The sequence below is a fragment of the Ambystoma mexicanum genome, chromosome 10, assembly GCF_040938575.1.
Source record: "Ambystoma mexicanum isolate Mex_15411 chromosome 10, UKY_AmexF1_1, whole genome shotgun sequence".
Taxonomy (NCBI): Eukaryota; Metazoa; Chordata; class Amphibia; order Caudata; family Ambystomatidae; genus Ambystoma; species Ambystoma mexicanum.
This window is the reverse complement of record NC_090932.1, coordinates 1,276,971,130-1,276,997,061: the sequence shown is the minus strand read 5'-3', so window position 1 is coordinate 1,276,997,061 and position 25,932 is coordinate 1,276,971,130. Positions and strand designations below refer to the sequence as shown.

Genomic DNA, 25,932 nt, shown 5'->3' with positions numbered 1-25,932 from the left:
CCTCTGCTTCCCTTGACAATGGGTACTGCCGCACCCTCGGGAGTACTGCTCCTGACTTCAATGTAATCTGTACTGGGGTCACATCTCTCAGTAACCCAACATCATGTGGATTAATCGTCCATAATTGTGCTGGCACATATCGCATGTCCTCCTCAAAAAATAAAAACGGGATCACCATTGCCATCAGAGGGCACTGTACCTTCTTATGCTGCGCCATGATATCACATGGCCAATTGATCTTCCCATCTTGCTCACTGTCCTCAAATAACTCATCAATCATTTCCTTTAATTGTACTGTCGGGTCTACACATAGTACGGTGCGCCACTTGCACCCGTCCAGGTCTGTTCCAATCAGGACTTCTCTTTTGTCTGGCACTACTAGTCCTTACAAATCTAATCACAATATTGTCCCTGCCACCATCTTGGGTGGCACCATGGTTCATATAATAAAATCTGTGGGCACTCGCCAACATGTTGTCGCAGTTGGCGGCACTGCTTTTGCTAGTACTTTGATACCTAAGACAAATATGTCGGGGACCATAGGAATCCCACAGACTACTGACTCCCTTGCCATTGCATTGATTATTACCATTGCTCGAGCTACACACATCCCTGGAGTGGAATACACTAGCCCTTGATCTGTGAATTATATACTTACATTTAGTTTACTGAGCAGATCCCTACCCAACAAATTGACTGGGAAACTCTCTGAATATAACAAGGGGGCTTGTACTACATTCCCTCCCACTTTTATATCCAGCTCCTCAGTGTATGGAATCATAGAAATAGCCCCAGAGAATCCCTGTGTGTCAAGAGTTTTATCTGATAATGGAAAGTTCCCCTTCATAATGCATAATTTAGTTGCACATGAATCTTCCATAAATATAAATTGCTTTTTTCCTATTTCCGCCTCCACCAAGGGCTCCTTTTCAGGGTGTGTGGTTGTCAATAGAATTGGACACGCAAGTGATCTCAGTGGGCTGTCCTAATCAGAATATGCATTTGTCCCGGGGAATGAAAAAGGGCCGCCCCTTGCCATTGTAACTCCTTGGAACGGGGTGCCTGTTCCCCTGCCATCATGGTAAACTGTGTTCCTTCACCCTGCTGTGGTTGTTGCCCACATTGCCCTTGCCTGTCAGCCCCGCATGGGAACTGATTTTGACCCCCTCACCCAAATTGAGGATGTCCCATTCCTTGATGCCCTTGGAATCCGTGCCTTGGAGGTGATGGCCCATAATTAAATCCCATCCCAGGCCTGTTCCTGCATTCCCTTGTGAAATACCCCCATCTCCAACAATGCCAGCACTGTGATGTTCCCATTCCTCCTCCCTGGAGCCCTATCCCCCCCCCAAAGCCTCCTGTTCTTGCTCCTCGGAATCCTCCTCTTTCCCTTGGTGCTCCTTCATACTGCCACTGTAGGTTGGGACACTGTCCCCCCACTCCATTGTCCCTGTCCTTATTTGCCCCATATTGCTGCAATTGTGGCATTCACAATTTGCTTAGTGTCTCCTGCCCTTTCCCCCTGAACCAGTGCCGTCACCGGTGCTTGGATGACAACTTTATTTAGTTTCTTTGCCACTAGTTTTGCCTCGTCCGTTTGCCGCTTCTGGGCTGTCTCTCTGTCCCGCTCCTTGATTCTCTTACAATGGTGGACTATTATACTTTGTATCTCTGCCTATCCTTTGGCTTCAACTCCAACAATTGTATCTAGTGCCTTCTGGACCTCTTTTGGTAATCCACTTTTTACGATACAATAGAAAAATGGTACTGAGTGGTCCCATTGTCCTCCTGTCTCAACTCTCCACATTTCCTGTAAATTAAGAATAACCCTAACTGGGTCCTCATCATCCCCCATCATGCAATGCTTTAAAGAATGGAAGTCAGGGGTATCTGGCTACATCCTTCGTAGGGCATACTCTAGCCCTTACTTTATTAAAGGCTGCTCCATCATGTTCATTATCTGCAAGACTTATCCCAGGGTACCCAGCCCTTACCCATATGTCCCCAGCCTGGTCCCCAACTATGTCAACCAGTAAACTCTTAAGGTCTCCTAGTGCTAAGGCTACCTTTGCTGTTTGTTTCTCAAATAAATTCATAGATACATTTACTTGCTCCAGCTGTAAACTCGGGGCAAGCTTTAATCAAATAAGTCTTGTCCATTTGAGGCCATGGCATATTTTGCGTTATCCCTACTCCTTTATGTATAAGAGGCATCTGCATGTCTATTTTGTTTCCTACCCCTTTTTTGTATTCTTCTGATCTTGTACTACCACCATTAAATATGGTCTATTTCTTGGTGTATCCCTACTCACTGCCTCCTGTGGCGAGGACGGGTTTCTCAGTGCCTCTTCCCCTTGATCTCTTTCTTGTCCTGCCTCTTCATTATTTCTACCACCTTGATCTTCCCCTTCATTTTTCCAGGCTGGTTCAACTTCGTGTTCGACTTCTTGTTCCAGGACCATCCATACCCTCTTCCCATTATCTTTTTCACCACATAAATGTCTTATTGCCCCTTCTGACTTCTAATCCCCTATTTTCTGCACTGGTACCCTTATTTCTGGTGATACTTCTTCAGGTTCTTGTAACCAGACTACCCTTTCCTGCAACGCTCTTAACTTGTTGTTTATATCTGTATGTTGACCCCCTGGGTACACTGATGCTACGGGCATAAGAGAAGGTAGGGGCTGGGGGCACAGGGGGGGGGGGGGGCACTGCTGTTTTGTATACAATTAACAACAGGTTAATGAAATCTTAAACTGGTTCAAATTCAAGTTTACATATTTCAGGTGCAAACAGGGGAAAAACAAGTCTCAAGGCCACCCAAGACTAAGGACCAAAATACAAACAAAAGCCAGTTGTTACCAACCGGCACCCTTAGATGCACTCCTCGGGGATATAGAATCCCCAAAACACTTATGACAAGCGTGTCACCTTTCTAGATACTTATCACTATAATCTCAATGTAATTTCACTGTTACTGTCCACATATTGTGATTTAACAACAGACAACATTCAGTAAGTTTACTCAGAAACAGAAAGAACTAATGAGCTTCAGATCTGTTTATAATTTGTGAACATATCACTTTTCAAATAATGACCCCACAGAGGTTTGTGTTTTTTCATACAAATATAATGTTAGAAACACATTTCATCAAGGAACAATGGTTTACAAATCTCAACAGAACAACAAAACAAATGACACCATATCCAATGGTCGGTAACGTAAAACTATTGTGTAATACATAAGAAAAAAATAGTATTTCTCAAACAATTTCACGTGAGCAATACAAGCACAATTGTGTCTCTCCTAATACACTCCAGTGTAGATGACAAGTGCCAACGCGTTTCGGATATATCTAAGATCCTTCTTCTGGGCCTTGGAGTCTATAGTTTCCTAGTTGTGACACAATATATTCAATACTTGATAGAACTTCTGCAAACCAATGCAGAGAGCATGTGTCAGTGTCTTTCGAGTGGTTTGTGTCCTCCAACGTATTCCTCATCTTAGATGTATTCCATCCAGCTTTGCTGCTCTTCGGAAATTTTTTCGGCAGAGGGCGCCGTGCGTCGATGTCGTCGAGTCGATGGTCCCTCGAAGGCCTCTGTCGAGGGTGACGTCATCAGGTGTATAAGTAGCACGCGCGGCGCCCGTTGGCCTCAGTTCTGTTTTTCCGCAGTACGTTGCTTCGGACATTCGGCGTGCCTCGATTTCTGTCAAGAAATATAATATAACGAGAAGTAATTATGTCCTCGTCATCAACGCCGACCACGACCCCGAGATTGGGTTTTAAGAAATGCAAGTCGTGCGGCTCAAAAATGTCGATCACGGACCCGCACCGCGAGTGTTTGTGGTGTCTCGGGGAAGGCCACGACATGGAGGCCTGTTCGAAGTGTCAGGCGATGACGGGGAAGGCCTTGCGAGAAAGGAGAGGAAAGCTACAGGTAGGTCGGAAGGATCGAAAAGCCTCTAGCGTCGAGTCGAGACCTCATGGGGAAAAATTTCCTCGACGTGAAAGGCATCGATCTAGATCCAGAAGCGATTCTCATCGCTCGTCGTCTTCGTCGAAAAAGTCGAAGAAACAATGCCATAGGTCTCCCTCCACCTCGTTGTCGGACAAGTCTCCGAAAATGAAATGGCCCACAAAACATTAGTCTACCGAAGAGTGGGAAGCATTCAGGGTCAAAATGATGGAGGTGTTTGAGAAGGCAAAGCCTCGGTCCGCGCCTTCTTCGGAAGCTGGCCGGGAGCGTCATCGCTCCGACACTCGCGCGCCCTCGAGCCCGGGTGATCGTAAAAGGAAGGATAGGGAACCTTCCAGGACGCCGAGCGATAAACGCTCGAGTCGAGTCGACCGCTCGAGGTCACCGACGCCATCCGAGACCTATCACACCTCGAAGGGGAAACCATCGAAGGCCGTCTCGACGCCCTCAAAGCAGACCCTGTCGACGACCACTATGTCATTGATGCCATTGACGCCTTTATTGACATTGACGCCAAAACCCTCGGCGCCAAAGGCTCCAACCAAGCCAGGGCAGCCAGAAAAAGAGAAGGAAAAAGTTAAAAAAACATGTATTTCCTTCAGAGCCTGGTACTACACCTCTTCCTCCTCCTCTCCCAGAGAAGGTTTTCAAGCCTCTCCCTAGGAAGGAGTTTTTCAAATCCTTGACCTCCATTTTTGAGGAACAGGAGAGATCTGAGGAGGAAAATGTACCTTTTGGATTGGAGTATGGCACCCTAAATGTCCCAGAATGCTTGATCTCAGAGGAAAGCAGAATGAGGGATTTGGTGGAGTCTTTACACAATGCAAGTGGCATTGACACCTCTCCTGAGAATGACTTTGGTAGACCAGATCCAGGAGAGCATGCCAGTCCATCTTACCGTCAGTTAATGATCAAGGTGGTAGATTACTTGGGATGGGCTAGACCACCAGCCCAATTCTTCCAGGACAATTTAACAGACATATTGGACCATGGTCCCACTGAAGCTCCAGCTGCAGCCTCTTTGCCATCAGCAGCTGCAACATCCGCCACAAAACCACTTTGAGGACTTGCACCACAAAACACCTGTAGGAGGCAGGCTGTCGCAGCATCTGCAAGAATGGCGAGCCATTACTTCAGATGTTTGGGCTCTAGAAATAATAGCCCAAGGCTATTGCCTTCTGAGGAAATAAGGGCTCCAGGCAGCAGTGATGAAGAAACAGTAATTTATTTCATTACAGCGACAGCGGCCTATGAGAGACGAGTGCCAACATGGCTCTCTCCCTTCAGTCTCTACTGTAACTCCTCAACATTCTTAGAATAACATTCTTAGAACTTAATGAGCTCATAGTGCAGCTCAATGTTTAACGAGGATCTGGTAATACATTTTTATGAACTTGTTTTAACTTACACTTACATCATAACACATCTCATCCCTTAGGTGCATACAGCTGTTTACTCCACATAATAATCCTTAAACCAGCTGGGTTTGTTCTTGACTCTATTTGAATGTGTCTCTGCTGCAGACCTTGAATTGTTGTCATCCTTGGAACACTTATCTATGACACTAGAGTCTCTGATACTGTTATTAGCAAATTCACCATTGTCATGTTCACCATTGTCATGTTTATCATGTACATTGTCCTTCATGCATTCTGGACATTTCACAATTCTGGACATTGACCAACACTCCCCCCTTCTACAATTACTACATTGTTTCTTACCGCAGATATTTTCTTGGTACCAATGTATTTGCTTTCTACACATTTGGGAGTGAATCTAGGGTTCTTTATGAGAATACAATCTCCCACTTTCCAGGTATTACTTTTGACACTCTTGTCCTCATCAAATCTTTCTTTGTACACCTCCTGTGCTTCCTTGATGAGAGTCATAATTCTCTCGTGATCAATGTTGGAACTCTTGGCTAAGTCCATCCACCCTGGACATAGTTTTGTTCCAGGTTGTCTCCCTTTCAATGACATGAACGGAGATACATTTGTAACTGAGTGTGGTGTGGTACAGTAGTTCCATATCATTTCTCTTACTACACCAAACCATCTTAGATTAGAAGCCATGGCCAATTGCAAACCACCCTTTATGAACCTATTGGCTCTCTCAACGAGGCCGTTGGCCCTTGGATGATATAAAGCAGTTCTAGTGTGTTTGATGCTAAATTTCTTCAAGAAAGTTAACATCCTTTCAGAACAGAATTGTACTCCGTTATCAGTGATTAATTCTGTCGGGAAACCCTCCCTGTAAAACACTTCCTCGAAGAATAACACCATCTCTGCAGTGGTTGCCTCACGCAAAGCCTTCCATTCAATCCATTTGGAATGGTAGTCTACTAACACAACAATGTATTTATACCCATTGTCAAGGTTTTGTAATGGTCCTATCAAATCAACTGCAACTTTTTGCCATGGTTCACTCGGTACTGTGACAGGATTTATTGGTACTTCTCTAACCATCTTGGTCTTGTCACTCTTACCACACTCTCTACAACCCCTAACACACTTCTCTGCATCGCTGTCAATCCCGGGCCACCAGAAATATTGCCGCAAATATCTCTTTGTTCCTCCCATGCCCAGGTGACCTTGATGTGCTATATTTACTAAATGAGATCTGACTCCACTGGGGGGTATTATCCTATTTCCTTTTCTAAGTTTACATCTGTCCTCAGACATACTTAACTCGTCCTTCACACCAAAATATCTGTCAAACTCTTTTCCCACAATATTCTTGTGAGGCCATCCTTCTCTGGTCCAAATCATAACTTGATTCAATATTAAATCCTCCTCACCAGCTCTTATCCACATCTCTTTATCAATGGCATCATGCTCAATTTCTGCAATGCTCACATCTTGAAATTCAGGTGCTCCCTCCAATTCACCATCACACACAGGTAATCTGGATAAACAATATGGTACCACATTCTCCCTCCCGGGAATGTAACACACCTTGAAATTATAACCCAAGAGTTCTACCATCCACCTCGAAACTCTTGGAGACCCTTTGGCCCACTCAGAACCGTTCATCAATTGAACCAAAGGCTTGTGATCTGATCTGACAATAAAAGGTCGACCCCATAGAAAGAACTTGAAGTGCGTGACTGCCCAAAATACTGCTAGTGCCTCTCTTTCAATGAACGAGTAATTATTTTCTGCTCCTCTAAGTGGCCTGGATGCAAATGCAATTGTGTATTCAGTTTTACCTGAGTCAAACTGAGTCAAAACTGCTCCTAAAACAAGGGTACTAGCATCAACTGAAAGCAACGTTTTCCTGCCAAACATGAATCCACTTAAGGATGGGGCCTTGACTATACAATCTTTGATTTGCAAGAATGCTTACTGACACTCTTTGGACCATGTGTACTTCACGTTCTTTTTTAGTAACTCCCTCAATGGAGATGAGATGGATGCAAAGCCATTCACAAATTTATGGTAATATTCCGCTAGTCCCATGAAAGAACGTAGTTGGTCCTTGTCTTGGGGCTGAGGAGTATTACTAATGCTTTCTATGAGTGACATTTTGGGAGAAATACCTTCTTTCGAAACTTTGTGTCCCAGATACTCCACTTCCTCAACACTTATTTTACATTTGCTTCTTTGGACCGTTAACCCAGCCTCTTTTAGTCTGCATAGTACTGCCCTAAGTACTCTGTCATGCTCATGCTCATTACTTGCAAAAATCAGAATGTCATCTTGAAACACCTTAACATTTTCCAACCCTTTTAACACTTCCTCCATCACCTTTTGGAACACAGATGCGGCCGAGGCCAACCCAAATGGCATGCGATTGTATTTATAAATGCCTTCAGGTGTGATAAAGGCAGTGAGATGTTGCGATTCTCGGGAAAGGGGAACTTGGTGATAGGCAGCAGAGAGATCAATGACAGAGAACAATTTGGGTTCGCCAAGAGTGGAGAGTGTCTCGGAAATGTTGGGTAGGGGATGTCTCTCCACCAGAATATTGTGATTAAGACTGCGCAAATCTACACACAGTCTTAATTTACCATTATTTTTGGCCACTAAAACAATGGGGGACAACCACTCTGTGGCCTCAACAGGTTCAATGACACCCTTATCTACTAAGTTATCGAGTTCACTGCGTAGTTGCGCTCTCATGTTTAACGGCACATGTCTCACTTTATGAACAATAGGCTGAGATTCTTTCTTTAGTCTAATATGGTGTTCGAAGTTCTTGAGTCTGCCCAGACCTTCGGTGAAGACCTCTGGGAACTCTCTTGACCACATATCATCAATCTCGGCAATGGTGACAGGCTCAGTGGCACTAGCTTGCACCCTGACTCTCAACTTCCTTTGTTCCTCCCAACCTAAAAGGGAGGCTCCCTTTCTTGCAACCAAAATGTCAGCTATGCATTCTCCACCTCTGTATTGCACACTTGCAGTAAACTGTCCCAGCATCTCAATAGGGGATTCCGCATAGCCGCAGGGCCGAATTCTTGGTGGATCCAGCATTGAGTCATCCTTTTTTAGAACATCTTTAAATGTCTCTTTAGAAATGATGGTCCATGGTGAACATGTGTCAACTTTCATGAGTATTTCTTGACCATCAATTACAAAAACATCAGTTGGACCTTTGCTGTCTCCTCCTCCAATCGTCGAAATCTCAAAGACATGTCTGGGGTTGTCTTGCGAGGAGTATACCTCCTGCATGTTGTAAGCTGAGTGAGCACCTTCTTCTTGATTGTCTCTGGTTTCTAAGAGATTTATTGATGACCTCTTGCATACATTAGCGAAATGTCCTCTTTTCCTACACTTGAAACATTCAGCATTCCTTGCTGGACACGAAGGGTAATTCGGACCATGCTTGACACTGCCACATCTGGTATACTTCGCACCCCATGTTCCTTTCCTGCTTGTATTGACATTAAGTCTCTTCCTGTGATCAACTGCGCACACAGCTTGGGTACTCTGTTTGTCAGACTTCAGTTCTTTGACATATTGTGAGGTTTGTTCTATGCTTCTGGCTAGGTCCACTGCTTCATCCAACTTCATGTCTTTTGCCAACAATTTCTCCTGTATCCTAATATTATTTGTGCACCTCACTAACTGATCTCTAATTAACGAGTCAGATAGATGTTCGAATTCACAGGAGTGGCTTAATGTTCTTAATGAGGCTATGTACGATTCCACGGATTCTGAGGACTCCTGCGTACGCTGAAAGAACTTGTGCCTCTCGAATGTAACATTTTTTTTAGGCTCAAAATGATCCTTGAGTTGTTTAATCGCAAGGGCATATTCATCTGTGTCCTCCGCTTCACCAGCTTGTGCACTGCCTAACCCATCAAACACTGCACGGCCTTCCACACCAAGATTGTGAAGTAATAATGCCTTTTTGCGAGTTGAGCTGAATCTCTCGCCTCCCATTGCCACCAGGTAGTTTTCAAACATGTCTTTCCACCTGTCCCACCTAACTTGGGGGCGTGCAGGTTCATTCAAAAATGACATTGGCGGAGGTATTGAAGCTGCCATGTCTTAAGCAGTAAAAAGGTGGTAAAGAGTGGGCTTGCTAGATGCAACCAATAGACTCTGGATCAGTTCAAGTATGCCCATTGTATGCACAGACTGAGCAGTGACAGTGCTGTGCTATGCAGACAAAGGGATCAGTCTTGTATGAGTACAATCCCTTGTGTATGATGTCACAATCCTCCTTACATCAGTCTGAATTGGAACGTGATGGCTGCTCATCCACAGAATGGATACATGTCATAATGGCTGGCTCCTGAAACTTGCCAGAACTGCATGGGCAGGTTGCTCAGCAACGATAATGTCAATGCTAGGGATCCTTGAAAGCAAACACTGTTGCTTTGAGACAGAGTCAATACAGTAATGGGGAAGGCAAGATTACACCCCCAGGGGACGCGCCTGCTGACCTGTTGTTCCGCTCCTCCTGACCTTCCAGCAGCGTCCGCTGTCGCACGGGAGTGTGAAATAATGCAGGCTGCGCTATGACGAGACTTCAAAGGAGTACGGAGACACTGCTGAGAGCCATCCTCGTCGCCAATGAGGAAATAAGGACTCCAGGCAGCAGTGATGAAGAAACAGTAATTTATTTCATTACAGCGACAGCGGCCTATGAGAGCCGAGTGCCAACATGGCTCTCTCCCTGCAGTCTCTACTGTAACTCCTCAACATTCTTAGAATAACATTCTTAGAACTTAATGAGCTCATAGTGCAGCTCAGTGTTTAACTAGGATCTGGTAATACATTTTTATGAACTTGTTTTAACTTACACTTACATCACAACACCTTCCTTTTCTAAAGCAACCTCAAAGCAATCCACCAGGGAGACACCCGTTGAAACTTTCAAACCCGCTCCTACAGCAGGAAGTTCTAACCCTGCTGGAGAAAGGTGCTATAGAACCAGTACCTGCAGCGGAGAGGAACAAGGGTTGATACTCCTCGTATTTTTTGATCACCACAAAGGACGGAGGACTGAGACCCATCTTGGACTTAAGAAACTTGAACAAGTTCCTCAGGAAGGACAAGTTCAAGATGGTGACCCTTTTGTCAAATCCTTCAGGCTCTTCAGCTTCAGGACTGGCTGGTATCATTAGACCTTCAGGATGCTTACTTTCATGTGCCAATCCATCTCAAACACAGAAAGTATCTGAGGTTTGCAATTGGCGGATCTCACGATCAGTTTCGAGTTCTGCCATTTGGGCTGACCTCCGCCCTGAGGGTTTTCACCAAGCTGATGGCTGTAGTGGCAGCGAGTCTCAGGAGAGGAGGGATTCATGTCTACCCTTACCTGGACGATTGGCTAATCAGAGCGAGTTCACCAGAACGAGCCGAGGAACACTTGACCATGACCTGCCACTTCTTACACAGATTGGGCTTCTCCCTCAATTACAAGAAGTCATAAATGATTCCAAGCCAAAGACTCCAGTTCATCGGCACAGTCCTGGATACTACCTCAGGGAAAGCCTCGCCTCCCGAGGTGAGAGCTCACCACATTCTGCAGATGGTAACGAAGTTTCAAAATGCCCAACATCTACCGGCGTTCGACTTTCTAAGGTTGCTAGGCCTCATGGCATCCTGCATCTTTCTGGTGACAGAGGCCAGATTGAGGATGAGATCCCTTCAATGAGCCCTCAGGAATCAATGGTCCCAATTTTCAGGGGAGATGTCAGATCTTCTGCATATTTCAACCAAGGTGGCTCAAGATCTTCTATGGTGGGCTTGCAAGGAACATATCCTCAAGGGGGAGCCTTTTGGGCAACCATGGCCAGAGATAACGGTATTGACGGACAACTCACTCATGGGGTGGATAGCCCACACCAATGATCTCAATATCAGCGGTCGTTGGTCTCCATCGGAGTCCAAACTACACATCAACCTTTTGGAGCTGAGGGCAATCAGACTAGCGCTGAAGGCCTTTCTGCCCTCTGTATGGGGAAAAAATGTCCTGATAATGGCAGACAACACAGTGGCCATGTACTACCTCAACAAAAGAGGCGTAGTATCCTCCCACTGTGCAGAGAGGCAATGCAGCTCTGGTTCTGGGCAATCCACGAAGGAATCTCTCTATCGGCGATTCATCTAGCCGTAGAGAAAAACACGGCAGCAGATGCTCTGAGCAGGCAGAGCACAGTCTCCCACGAATGAGAACTAGCTCAGGAAGTCCTTCAAGAGATCTTTGCCCTTTGGAGAACCCCTCAAGTGGATCTGTTTGCGCCCGGTACCCACCGAAAGTGTGAACTGTACTGCTCAAGGGAATTTCCCCCGAGAGAAGCTCTAGGGGACACGTTCATGGTGGACTGGATATTTTCACTCTTATACGCATTCCCTCCAGTCCCCGTGATTCCTCAAGTAATCAGGAGGTTGAGAAAGTCTAGGAAAACCATGATCCTAATTGCCCCAGATTGGGCCAGGAGAACGTGGTACCCGGACCTTCTAGACATGTCCATCTGCCCTCCAATACGTCTTCCTCAAAGAGAGGATCTCCTCTAGCAAAGGGAAGGTCAAGTTCTCCATCCAGAGGTCAAAGCTCTCAGCGTTCACGCTTGGCTTCTGATAGGCTGAGATATAAGGATTGGGACCTTCCGGACGACGTTATGGAAATATTCCTTTCGGCTAGAAGGCCAGAAACAAAATCCTTATACCGGTGTCGTTGGAAGAAATTCAGTGACTGATGCAGGGATATGAATGTGGATACTTTTCAATGTAGCACTCCCATGGTGCTTTCCTTTCTTTTACATTTGGCCAACTCGGAGCTCCAAGATGATACTATTAAAGGATATTTAGCAGCACTATCTATCTTCAAGCACTCCTCAGAAGAAGTTTCATATTTTAAGATGCCTTTAGTTGTCCAATTTCTTAAAGGGTTAACAAATGTGTTCCCTCCTACACCTTTTCAGGTTCCCATGTGGGACTTAAATTTAGTCTTAAACTTCTTATGTGTGCTCCTTTTGAGCCTTTACATTCTTGCCCCTTAAGGCTAACTTTTAAAACTGTTTTATTAGTGGCATTAACTTCAGCCCGCAGGGTGAGTGAGTTGCAGGCGCTCTCTTGTAAACCTCCTCACACTATTTTCCAGAAGCATAAAGTTATTTTAAAGGTCAAACATTTTTCCTTACCTAAAATAGTTTCAGATTTCCATCTGTCACAAAATATTACTTTACCTTCCTTTTACCCTCCTCCGCATGCTAGTAAAGAGGAAGAAAGGTTCCACAGGCAAGACCCTAAAAGGGCTCTCAGCTTCTATATCTCTAGACTTGAAAGATTTAGACAAACTGATCAGTTATTTGTCGGTTACACTGGACACAAATTGGGCCTTGGTGTGTCCAAACAAACCTTATCCAGGTGGATAATCCTAGCAATATCTGAATGTTACAGGTTGGCTGGGAAAGAGCCTCCACATGGATTAAGGGCTCATTCAACCAGGGGCATAGCAACTTCAACAGCTCTTCAGAGAGGTGTTCTTGTGCAGGACATTAGTGCAGCGGCCACCTGGTCACCCATGCACACCTTTGTAAAACATTATTGTTTAGATTCCACTTCTTACCAAGGAGGCCTTTTTGCAAAAGCCGTCCTTCATTCCGTACATAATTAAAAACTCTGATACTCCCTCCTCCAATTTACTACTGCTGTGGGAGTCTATCTAAGATGAGGAATACGTGGGAGGACACAATCCATACGAAGAACAAGTTACATACCAACTGTAACGTTCTTTCGACTGGATGTTCCTCCTACATATTCGTCATCGACCCTCCCAACCTACCCCTCTGTACAGTTTTTACGCTTTTTGCATTTGTACTTCCTTAAGAGCTTGATATCCTTCGATACCCGATACAACTGATGCAACCATTAATGCCAAAAAAAACAGAACTGAGACCAGCGGACGTGGCTCGAGCCCTTTATACGACGGATGACATCGACACTCAACGGCGGCCCTTGAGGCACTAAAGCTACGCGGTCCTCGAGCACAGCGCCCTCTGGGGAAATTGTTTTCCGAAGAAAGCAGCAAGTTGGCAGATTATATCTAAGATGAGGAATACATTGGAGGAACATCCAGTCGAGAGAACGTTACAGTTGGTAAGTAACTTTTTTTTCTCTCGCAAGCCCATGAGCACCTTCATCATCTGTGTGTTGCTGAAAGGGTCGAACGTGGCTGGCAGGAATGGACTGTGAACCGAAAGTGGCCCTAGAAATGTTTTTCAAAGTGAGCCCATATTACAACGTGAGAGCAAGCCTAACCGCTCTAAATAGAGTTTATGGGTGTTCTCCTACAATAAAGTTTGGGAAAATGGGCTCGCATTGCGAATTTTAAATCTCGTTTCCCCCTATATGAGGGCTAAAAAGTCATTAAACATAACAATGAACTAACATACAACATTTGCTCAAAATAAGGAATTACATACTGGAAGCCTTGTTATAAATTCTTTACTTAAAGCAGCTCGGGTGTGTGGAGAGATGAAAGAAAAGAGGTGAGGCACATGCGAAAGCAGGTAACGATCAGAAAACCAGGTTGTCCACACACAAAAGGCCCATGTTGCAGAGTTTCACCAGGAAATCTACAGAGTTCTGTGTAGGCCTATCCTGATGGCAGGTGCCAACACTGGCCTCTGTGGACTAGACACACAGACACTCACCCTGGCCATACTGACCATTGTCCTTGGGGTGTCCTTGGGGTGTCTGGTAGTCGGCCAAAGCAGAATGTTGCAGTGCTTAAGCTCGAAAGGAGAGCTTGAAGACGTAGGGAAGGATTTCTATAGTCCAAGACCTTGGGAAACATTCACTCTGAAAGCGATCTATGGTAATGTGAACTTGTTTGTCAGCATAGGGAAATGATGGAAGATGGGACCGAGGCAGAGACAAGAGGAATTTGATGGCCTTTATTTTTTGCTGTTTAGCTCAGAAATGTTGTGCGGGAGAATGTGCAAATGTCTGAGGAATTGAAACGTTTTCGATGCTGCGACGACCTGGAAAGAAGAATGAGGAAAATGGTAAATATGTTTCAAGCTCCTGGCTCATTTTGGCCTCAAATCTCTTTACATACCTTGCCCCTGTTTCTCTGAATATTTGGGTGTATGCCTTGCCACCCCCTGCATGCCTTAGCATGCTCCTGTCCCTCTGCCTCATTAAATGATTGTCTCTACTCATCTGCATGCTCTAGCACTGCCCCATACAGGTTTTGGCCCTGCTGCTCCGAATACTTTGATTCATCCCCTCTGCATTAATTTGTGCTGCCATTCTGCTTACCTTGGCTCTTGCTCTCTGCATTCTTTGCCCCTGCCGCTCTGCATGGATTTCCCTGTTCTGCATCTGAACCTACAAGGTCCTGTCATTCTAAATACCGTTTTACTCTTCCCCTCTGTATGGCTTAGCCCATCCCCCATCCTGTGCATATCTTGGCCACAGCTATCTACATGGCTTGGCCCCGGTCCCTTTGTGTGCCGTGGCTATACCAATCTGTGTACCTTTGCCCAACCACTCTGCGTACCTTGGCCCTGCCTTTTTGCATTCCTTGGCTTTGCCCCTCTGCAGATCCGGACCCAACCTTTAGGACCCTCAATTTACATAGCCGCTTATTTTGCAAACATTGGATACGCACATTGGTTCCGCCTTCTGCTTACATAAGTTTTGCACTTGTGCACACAATCGTTTTTCAACTACATGCACAGTGGTCTTGCCTTTCTGCATACACATGTGTCAGCCCAGGCATACATGAAATTGTCATGCTGCTTCACCATTGCATACTTTGGCTCCATGATACTTAAATAAATAAAACTTTGAAGTCCTTCTCCCTCTTCATACCCTAATTCTAGACCTCTGCATACATTCTTTGCCACTTCTGCACAAACAGTACATTGGTTCTCACCATAAGCGTACATGTTTTGAACCACTGCATATATTAGTTATACCCCCTGCATTCATTAATTGTGTCACTCTGCTTGCTTTGGCTATACCCCGCTGACTATGTTGGTACTGCTCGATGCATGAATGTTCCTTGCCATTCTGTATACATTTCTTATGCCCCCTTGCATGTATAGGACCTGTATATATTTGTACCAACCCTTTGGAAACATGTGTGCCCACACTCTGCATACACTGGTTCTACCTGCCACATACCTACATTAGCCCCTCCCACTGCATGTTTCCTGCAATTGTAGGTGTGGATCTTTATCTCCGCCCCTTTACCCAAATTAGGCCCACCTCTAAAATTAGTAAGTGTGCCTTTTGTCCATAAAGCAAGTTTATTGTACAAAAGCCGGGAGGGGGCTTAGAGGACATCTAACAGTCAAACTAACCCTGGTCTCCCTGAACCACACAAAGAACACATATTATATACAGTTTGCAACAGTTAATACACTCCCCCAGATACTCTTACAAAGGCACCCCCCCAAACATGAAATCTAAAACCCACAAAGTTCATTATAACACAATCCCCTACAATTTATAATCGCAAGGTTTACATTTTCAGTACACCCCTTCCCAAAAACCTCTCTATATTTGGTGGTGGCAGCCTCGCCTTTTAGTTACAAAATAACAGAATTCCTATTAATGGCGCACACAAACCTGCCCTAAAAATACCTAAGCACATGAAGATGGGAGAAAGACACGTAGATTCCCTTTGACCTATTCGTGTTTGCTAACTGCATTGCCCAAACCTGTCCGGTGTCCGAATTTTATGACTATTGATCCTTCCTATTCACACGAGTTCCGCCCACTCTCTGACACCACAATCACTCTCCTGAAATGTATTACTGCTGATCTCTGTAAGTGTCCTAGGTGAAGCCATCTGTTCAAACAACCCTGCAGGTTTCATAAATGCCTATCCCTTACAACAATGTACTCTCCTGTTACCAGAGATCATATCTTCTCTTCGCCCTCCAGCACTTGAGCCATCTGCAAACTTCACTTGAGTGTGGAGGGGCCCACGGTGTCACAATGTTTCATTGTTATATTTCTGCGTGCATGCACATCTAAAAATGTATCGCCTCTAGACAAAATAACCTAAATGTAACACTTATCCCATTTACCATCAATATTGTAATATTTGTAGCAATTTGCGAAAGTGATAGAAATGATGATGGATGATGACGTGTCCACCCGCCAGTCAGTGGTATGGCACGCAAAGTTCAAACTTTTCCAATTTCCCAACACCTTTATTCAAAGCATTATGTGGGTCTAACTTAGATGCTTTCCCTAGATGTTTCAAATCCATACCTTTTGCCTGCATACCATGTCCTCCCCCATGATGTCTTGTGATAGCATCTGCCCGTTTCACCCTTCTTTCAGCCTCCTCACCCAGGCGTCTTGTTTGGGCATCCTGCATGTCTTATCTCTCTATTGCACCATCCTTTTGCATGCAGTGAACCCCATGTTGGCTTTGAAATGTTAGAGTAAATTAAGTATCATGTACACTTAAGATTTCATCAATTATTCACCTCAATCTACTTCACTCATTACTCCACCTTCTTACTGTGACGAATCCCAGGGTGTCATCACTGCTCCCATGGGGGTGACCCCTTCCCATGAGGCAAGGGAGGTGAGGCTGCTACCTGATAGTCCCCCTGGGTGTGGTACTGAGCGGGTGGATCTCATGGGGAGGGAAACCCTCCATGGGGCCAGTGACGATAGCCTTGGGAGAATGCAGTGTTCACCCCCTCCATTATTGTCCCCACTGTCCTTTACCCCACTCAGTCCCCTCTGGTCTCCCACACCTCTATGTATTTCAATAGAGTAGAGGACTTCATTAATTATACTGGGTCGAGGATGAGTGAGGTTTATCCAAGTAGAATACAAATCATCACTGACATGAAGAAGATCAGGCAAGGAGGCAAAAGCCCACTGCGGTGTGCAGTAGCACCTAGAGTGCCTCCAAGTACCGAATGGGGTTTCAATATAAATGATCTTGGACCGCAAATAACCAGACAGACTCAAGGAACATGGCAAAATACTACTTTATTATCAATCTTAATAAAGTATGGATATCTGGTAAGCAAAACGAATTTCAGCTCACACTCGCTCCATGTTTTCAGTGTACACAAAAGGTTTTATACCTCATCATATGTCAACTCTGATGTCATCCTACGTTTTCAACAGTAAATCCTACTGGGTCAAGGGATTGGTTAAGGGAAGTGTATACATATACACTTTTACATAGGGGTTAGTGCTATGATTGGATACACCTTGTGTGATGGTCACGCCTTGGACCACCTCTAAACTATGAAAAATAAAGATAATAGTATTACAGCAGCAGATAGGCCCATGCAACAATGTATAATTCACCATCACATAGGGCCTTGTGATTGGTTGGCACATCTCTCACCAACCTTGGACATTCGACTTGTTAGCAGCACATAAGCAATGAAACCCAGGTGGAGGAGAACAACATAACACAACTTCCTTCCTTGGCTAATGAGCCTATCATCTCTTATCCACAAGGCCCTAAGCCAATGTTTCTTCTTTGTAGTCGGCCTTCTTGAATGTTCTCTTCCTCGGAATTCGGAGGGACTGAAAGTACAGGCTATCTTTGTCTGGAGCTCCATGAATAGGCCCTGTCTCCTATTTCTGGACCACGTGTGAGGATACTCTGATTTCAACCATTCTGCTCTTTTATTTAGTGCTATTTGATTCACTTGTATTGGATGCAATTACTCCACTTGGCCTCTGTAGACTTGGTTGCTCCATCCTGTATGTACTTCTGTGTCTCTTAATTGCAAAATACTTGGCATTCGCTGTTGTTTACTCCTTTGCCTAATCTAAGAGAAATATGTCTTAAGATTATAACTTATCCTCTTCGACTCCTGTTCAGGACATGTAGCTTTCCTTTCTGCGGCATTCTCGGATGTGAGCCAAACAGATATCCTCTGTTCTGCACCAACTTGTATTTCAGTGCCTGTCAGCACATCAGCCTTCTTTTCCTTTCTCCAGGCTCCTTGCTTACTATTATAGGATGCTGACGTCCATTATTCACAACATGGATGCTTTGCTCTTGTTCTATTTCCTACTTCAGCAAGCTTCTATACTTCCTGTCTTCCTTGCATTTCAGAGTATATACATGTATTGCAGCCTTTACTATTAGTCTTCTCATTGTACATGATACTCTTCATGTTTGAATATGCATTTTACTTTGTCATTTCAGCCATGTCTTCATTTGTTAAATGCACGTGCTTTGTCTTGAGTGTATCCATGTATTCTCTCTAAGTAGTGGCGTCACTTGCTTCTACCAAACTTCACTTAAAACTCTCCAAGGTCCTGTTGGGTCTGCAGGTCTATCTCTTCTGCAGTAGGTCCTGGATACAGACGGTATGGTTGTCTGAGCGAATAACATCTTTTGTAGCTCCAATGTGGTGGCAGGATTAGGACAGGTGTCAAGCACAACGTCTGCTTCGTATTCTTCCAGTATGATGGAGGTGGGAGGGTTAGCTCCATGAATGACATGTACATTTGCTTCTGTACATTCCCCCCTCTGGTCGAGTCTTCAACCATCTCTTCATTTCCTTTAGCTCCTTCTTCACAATGCAGTTTTTTCAGGACACTTATCTTTGTCCCCCCCTCCCCCTCAGTTCACCTGCATTCTTTATATGTTCATCCAAGCTCCAGTTCATGTGGCAGTACTCCGTATTTGGTGTGCAGAACACCCAATGTCCCATGAAGTTCTGATGATTTTTGACATTGTAAAACTTTGTTCCTGGGGGCGCAATAGAGCTTTCCTTTAGGTGATTGCGGGTTGTATTTTCAGTCTGTGTGTGTTCATCATTACAGCATTTACATTGATCATTTTCTTCATTCCAACTGCTTTCTTCACTGTCTTCTTGCATTGTCCTATTATTATTCTCAGAAGACAGAATCCCAACAGTACTAACACTAATATTGCTATCAGTATCTTAAATGTGTTTGCCAGCCAGGTGTAAACCCCTGAGAACCAGTATGAAAACCAATCTTCATCTTCCACTTCTTCTTTTATCTTTGTGTGCAGGGTTGTTAACAGAGTTTTAGCTTCTGTCAGAATTCCATTTTCTTCATCATGGGCAGGTATGCTCAGCAAGAGGGCCCGATTTTTGTGCACACTGTTCCCTCCATTGCTATGATTAGATCCAAGACATACCTGTTCTGGAGGGTCATAAGTCTGATGGCCCTCAATACTTCCTTAATTTCATTAAATCCTTTTATTGTCATGTTGATTGTTTGTAGCAGTTCCCACCTTGTGATTTGTAACCACTTGGCGTTCACTGCAGCTTGAATTCCTGGAAGGAATATAGCTGAAAACATCACTGCCATTTTACTGAACAATTTGTGTTCATCTGAAATGTCATTGTAGGCTTCTGCTGATTTTGCCGAAAAGTAATTTTCTCTCTTCTTCCGTGTGAGGTCGTGCAACCTCTTCTTCCTTAAATGTGCATCCATTTTCGGAAAGTTGGTTATGTGGAGATCACTTTGAGGGACCACCAAAGCAGGAACATGTATTAACACCATAGAACATACTGCTCCCTATTTTGCAGCAGCTTCATATAGGCTCTGGATCCACAGGACCAAAAGTGGTCCATCAGCACAGCAGTTCCTCCTTTCATTCCTGGCACATCAAGAACGTGTTTGCATCCTTTGTTTTCTCCAACTTTTGTCTGACCCCTGTTTCTGAAGCACAGTGTTTTATTCCTCATAGGTAATATAGATATAGGCCTGATTCATCTTCTACCAATGCTAGTAACTTCAAATACTTGGCCCATTCCTTGAGACGCCCATCATTCACAACTTGCACTACTTTCCCTGGTGCTGTCATCAGTAGGTGTGCACTGCATCCCATCATTCATTCTTCGCTCCCTGTGCTGGTGGCTACTTGTCCATATAGCAGTAGTTGAGGCCTTTCCCAACATCTTGGCAATCATGGTGTCTCCCATATATGTGGACAGTCCAGTCTCCTTTGTTCAACAATCTTCACTTCTCCTCTGTTCGGACCATTCAGTGTATACTGGATCATCTTGCTCTTTGATTTCGGATCCTTTATTACTGTTTGTGTCTTTATGTAACTGTCTTCATATGGGAACATATTTTATGACATCCATCGTAGGGTTGCCCATTTCCCTTCCAATTGTCCTCTTGTAATGCATGCTGCTAGGTGGATGAGACACTTGGCATCGTGTACAGGTATTTCTCTTGCTATAAATATTCTGGCTGCGCTCATGGCATAGGGGATAAGAGGACATACATAGCAGCTCTCATCTGACGTTCCTCTACCCACCTCACTCATTCCTCGACCCAACTCACTCATGTGTTTATACCATATGTTGTTACTCAAATGGGCCGAATTAGTAAGGTATGTGTTTATACCATGGAAATTATCTCCAGCTTCTCTTTTAAGCCGTTTAATTTGATTGGTTAACGCATGAAAAGATTCAAGCTTACTTTTATTTGGGAACAGAAATAGATATCATATTGTTGTAGGTTACTCCACCTATATTATAGAAGATCATCTCATGAAATGCCCTAAGGATAAGAAAATAAAGGCAACACATTATACAAAACATAGCCACAAGAAAAACTGCAAAACAATTAAGACGTTGTAATGCGTTTTGTGGATTAGATAGTCTTCGCGTTAGCAATGAATATTGTATATAATGGAAAAGGCTAATTCCTTCTTTTCAGTGCTTAACTCTGGTTACTTTTGATAATATTTACACTTTTATACAAGGAATTGCATAAGTATAGCTATAATGCACTTTCAAGAATGGGAGCTGTTTTGGGATTTCCAAAGAAAGTGACAATATCAATATTACATTTCCACAGAGCTGTATATGATTGAAGCTTGGGAATGTTCAGTAGTCTTAATTGTTTTACTTTGATGATTCTTGTTGGCTCTTGGTAGCCCTTCTAGTGTGCATACACAGAACAACTTCTCTTCTGTGAAAAACCTGTGGGGTTTTCCCACTTATAAATCCCAGGGATCCTTTACTCAGGTGGCCAGGGAAGGGCCATCACTTTTGGATCCCAACCCTGGGGTTGGACAAGCGAGGGAGGATCACCTGTGTAAGGTGTCCTTGGGAGAAAAGGGGGAAAAGTCCTCAGGTGAGATGCAGTATGACTCATTTATTTCTCAAGGAATAGCTAACAACCCCAAGAGGTATATGGGGTATTTTCATTCTTATCCTATTAACCTCAAAGACATCCAGAAATCTCTCCCACCTTGCAGGAAGTGGAAGGGTTGAAAGAACCAAATTAAAAACCGACAACACCTATACCTGAATACCAACCCACTCACTCTTCCTTAGTTCTCAAACAAGATTACCAACCATCACTTTTGACAGTCTAAAAACCCTGCCGCTTATCTCTCGCTCGGCTGTCAAAAACTCGTCTGACATCTGCAACCTCCTTGAACGCAAGGATCTTGATGTGCTCGCCATCACTGAGACATGGTTCAAGGACAGCTCTGTCACGACATTTGACACACTCCTCCCGGAAGGATAGAAGATCCTCTCTGTGCCCAGGCCCAGGGGTTCAGGAGGGAGAGTGGTGTTGACCTTCACTAAATGGATACCTGTGTCTATCATCCACACTCAGGCCTACTCCTCCTTCGAATCCTTAATCTGCAGGCTCTCACTCGCTCCTAAATCGCTCCTAAATCTTCTCTCCTCATGGCCACCTTCCAATGGCCACCTTCCAACGGCCACCAGGACAGTCCACTCTCTTCCCCTCAGAATGGGCTGACCTGGCCTCCTCTCTACTCTCATCCTCCTCCCAACTCCTCCTGCTGGGTCTCGCTAACCTCAATCTCTCTATCTCTAACACCCTTGACATTCTTACCCCTGTCATGAGGGTCCGACTGAACCCTTCCAAAAAGTGCAACTGTTGGTACGACTCTGATCTGGCTGCCCTTAAATGCAAGTGTAGGGCAGCTGAGCGGAAATGGAATGCGTCAGGCAGACCTTTTGACAAACTGGCCTGCCGCCTCATTCAAAAACAAAATCGACTCTACATCCACACCAAGAAAAGAGTCTTTATTCAAGCCTGCATCTCCGCGGCATCAAACAGTATGGCCAAACTTTTCAAAGTATGTAAGGAACTGGCCAATCCGGCAGCAGCCTTCTCTTCTGTCACACCCACCCAGAACCTTTGCTCTGCCCTGGCTGTCTACTTCACTGCAAAAACCCATGACTTCCTTTCCTCTCCCACTTCCACACCACTTCATACATCAACACCTTTGGGGCCTCCCTCTGCCCCTCCACCACTTTTCTTCTCCTCTCTCACTCCCGTGACACCTGATGAGGTCGCCAGACAAGTCTGGTCTATGAAGGCTTCATCCAAACAGGTGGACCCCTGCCCCTCCAAAACCATTAAGGACAACATTGACTCTCTTGCTCCAGCCTTGGCTGATCTCTGCAACCCCCTTTTGCCACTGGAGTTTTCCCAACTTCTCTTACACACTCCCTTGTCCACCTGCTACTGAAAAAACCCTCTGCAGGCCCCTCCATTCTGGCAAACTACCGCCCTATCTCCATCACCCCTTTCCTGGGCAAACACCTAGAAAAGCTGGCTACCTCTCAGCTCACCCTCTACACTGAATCTGCTGGTTGCCTCCACGACCATCAGTCTGGCTTTAGAGCATCCAGAGGCACAGCAACTGCTCTTCTAAACACCTGTGAAGACATGCTGTCAAATCTCAACACTAACACCCCCTCTGTCCTCAATCTTCTCGACCTCTCACAGGTCAGGCTCTGGCTTGGTTAACCTCCGCTCTTTCTGACTGCCCATCCCAGGTGGAACTTGGGTCCTTTCGCTGTACTATCACTCTTTCAACCTGTGGCGTCCCACAGGGCACTAACCTATCGTCCTGGTTCTTCAACGTCTACATGGCTGCCCTGGCTCATCTCTAACTTCCAGTGTTATGCGGATGACACGCAACTCTCCTTCAGGCTACCCTCACCACCTCCTCTACCTCACTCATATCTGACTGGCTGTCCGCAATTCAGTCATGGTGTGCTGCCTCAATGTCAGTAAGGCTGAGATCATTTGCATTGGTACTCCTGCTCCCGCTTTCCCACTCTGACTCTGGCCGGCCTCCCTCCCCTTCGCCCGCACCCACCTGTGAGGCAAGAAACCTTGGGGTCATCTGTGACTCCGCCCGCTCCTTCTCCGCTCACATTTCGGACATCTCTAAAAAGTCCAACTACCAGCTGCACCTCCTCAGAGGTAATCTTCCTTTTCTCACCTTCCTCCACTGGCTCATTGTCTCCAGAGCCCTGGTTCTCTCTAGGCTGGACTACTGCAACAGCCTCTTTCTCAACCTCCCTGCCTCTGCCTGGCACCCTCTGCAACTCATCCAGAACACAACCGCAAGACTTATCCTTGGCCTCAATCCCAGGGACCACATCTCTCTAGCGCTGAAATCCCTCCACTCGCTCCCTGTGGCTGCAATGATCAACTTCAACACCCTCAGCATTGGCCACAAGGCTGTCTGGGGCCTGGGGCCTACCTATCTGCAACAATGCCCACCTAAATACTGTCCCTCCCAAACCCTCTGCTCAACTACCCCCAACCTTCTGCGAGTGAGCCGGTTCTCCAAGCAGAGATTTGGAGGGAGCTCTTTATCCTCAGCAGGGGCCTCCCTCTGGAATAGCCTCCCTGCTGCCCTCCTCTTGAGTCTGATCTCCTTAAGTTCCGGAAACTCCTCAAGACATTCCTCTTCTCCTGTTCCTTCTCTCTCCCTCTACCCTGCCAACCTCTCTCTCTGCTCTATCTCTTTCTCCCTCCTTTTCCACACATCTTGCTGACTGGCTGCCGGGTGTACCTCAGAATCTCCCAGGTCCCTGGCATCCCCACCAGTCCTCTTGCACTTTCCTCTGGGCCTGCACTTGCCTCATTGCTACTGCACTTGATCAATGACACATGAGAATGGCATTCTTTCAGTACTTACCCAGTTTCTGAATACTGAGTGCACATGGATTCCCTCAACCACCTCCCCTCTTTTGTGCTGTCGTGCACTTGCACAATCTGAACATTCCATGCCCTGAAGATCGTTTGTCTATCTTCCCTGTCTCCCCTCCTTGCATGGTTCCCCACAATGCACTTGGAAAGGCTGCAGAATTTAATTGGTTTACATGCACTTACTCTGCCTATGCTGCCTGTGCAGACTTGTGTCATTCAGAAAATCAAGGGCTCTAAATGACTGTTGTTTTTTCCCCTGTTCCCTCCCTCCTTGAGCGCTTTGAAACACTCAAATAAACATTACCATACCATACCAAGGATGGAAGAGAAGATTACCATAGAGAAATATCAAACCTTCCATTTAATGTAAAATCTAATTATCAGAGTAATCATATATATGAAACTCCCTCTATATTTACAAGGCACTACAGCTCCCATATTTCCTATCCCCTCTATACCCACCCAACTACTGAGACGAGGAAGGGGAGGACTGAGACTAGGAAGATTACCACTAGTGATATGCAATGGCCCTGTCCTACTAATGAGGCCAGGCAGGTAGTCACAATCATACACACCTGAAACACATTGACTACTATACAGAGTATAAGAGGTGGAGAACAGGAAGGCACAGTGAGCGAGACCGGTATGAGGAGGTTCAGCGGAGCGAAGGCGAATGAGAACCAGGCTGGGTAGAATGGCAGACCAAGATGCTGATGCACTGCAAGTGAGAGCGAGGGAGTCGTGTCTCCATGAGGCCAAAGAGGTGTTGAGAGGAAAGCCGAGGGGCTGGAAGAACCATTACTTTGATGTGCCAGGGGGTTTCTCGGTTCCCCGGAATTACAGGAGTATCTGGGAAGGTCTGAGACGTCAAGGGAGAGACCCTGACCTTGGATGCAATAGCGGAGAAAAACATGTTACAAGTTATCACAGTGAGTTCTTGATTGAAGCGAGAGCCCAGTTTGTGAAGACGCGAAAGTTAACATTGTTGCAAGCAAGTTATGCGTAAGGAGATAGATGCGTGAAGAGAAAGATATGATTGTTCAGAAGTACAAAGTAACAGAGTGGTCCTGCGAAGAGAGAGAGCGCATTATTGAAATTCTCTGTGAAATGTAAACGAAACTCCTAACGAAAAGGAAGCTGAACAGTAATTGTGTTATATTGAAGTTGAAACAGGAAGTCCGGAATAGAATCATTATGATCCCCAAAGGGCTTGCTGATGGAAAGAATATGGGGCCTCATTACGACCATGCCGGTCCGGTGACAACAGTGCCAGTAAGCCTACCAGCACCTTTGTTACCGGACCAGCATAGTACGACTCTGCAGGCGGGTGCCGTAACACCTGCCAGGGCGTCAGACCTGGCGGGCGGAACAAACCCTCCCACAGAGTTTCACGGAAGCACCGGCACCGTTGTTAACGGTGCCGTTGCTTCCGTGGTCCTCATTCCCATTGAGTCGCATGGGACTCATGGGAATGGGGATTAACACTTACCGGCGCCTGACTTCCCAGAACACCAGGGTCGTAAACCCCTAGTGATTCCGGCAAGCCAGGCACCAGTAAATA

General features: G+C 45.4%; 1 protein-coding gene across 3 annotated transcripts in view; it reads left to right on the top strand.

Annotated features, from left to right (window-relative positions):
- The window catches only part of LOC138492234 (uncharacterized), a 765,255-nt gene that overhangs the window by 701,346 nt on the left and 37,977 nt on the right, over nt 1–25,932 (top strand). For all 3 annotated transcript variants that reach the window (XM_069619271.1, XM_069619270.1, XM_069619272.1), the window contains one exon: nt 14,357–14,449. In XM_069619271.1, coding sequence (XP_069475372.1) covers nt 14,357–14,449 — 93 coding nt within the window. The remainder of the gene's footprint in view (nt 1–14,356; nt 14,450–25,932) is intronic.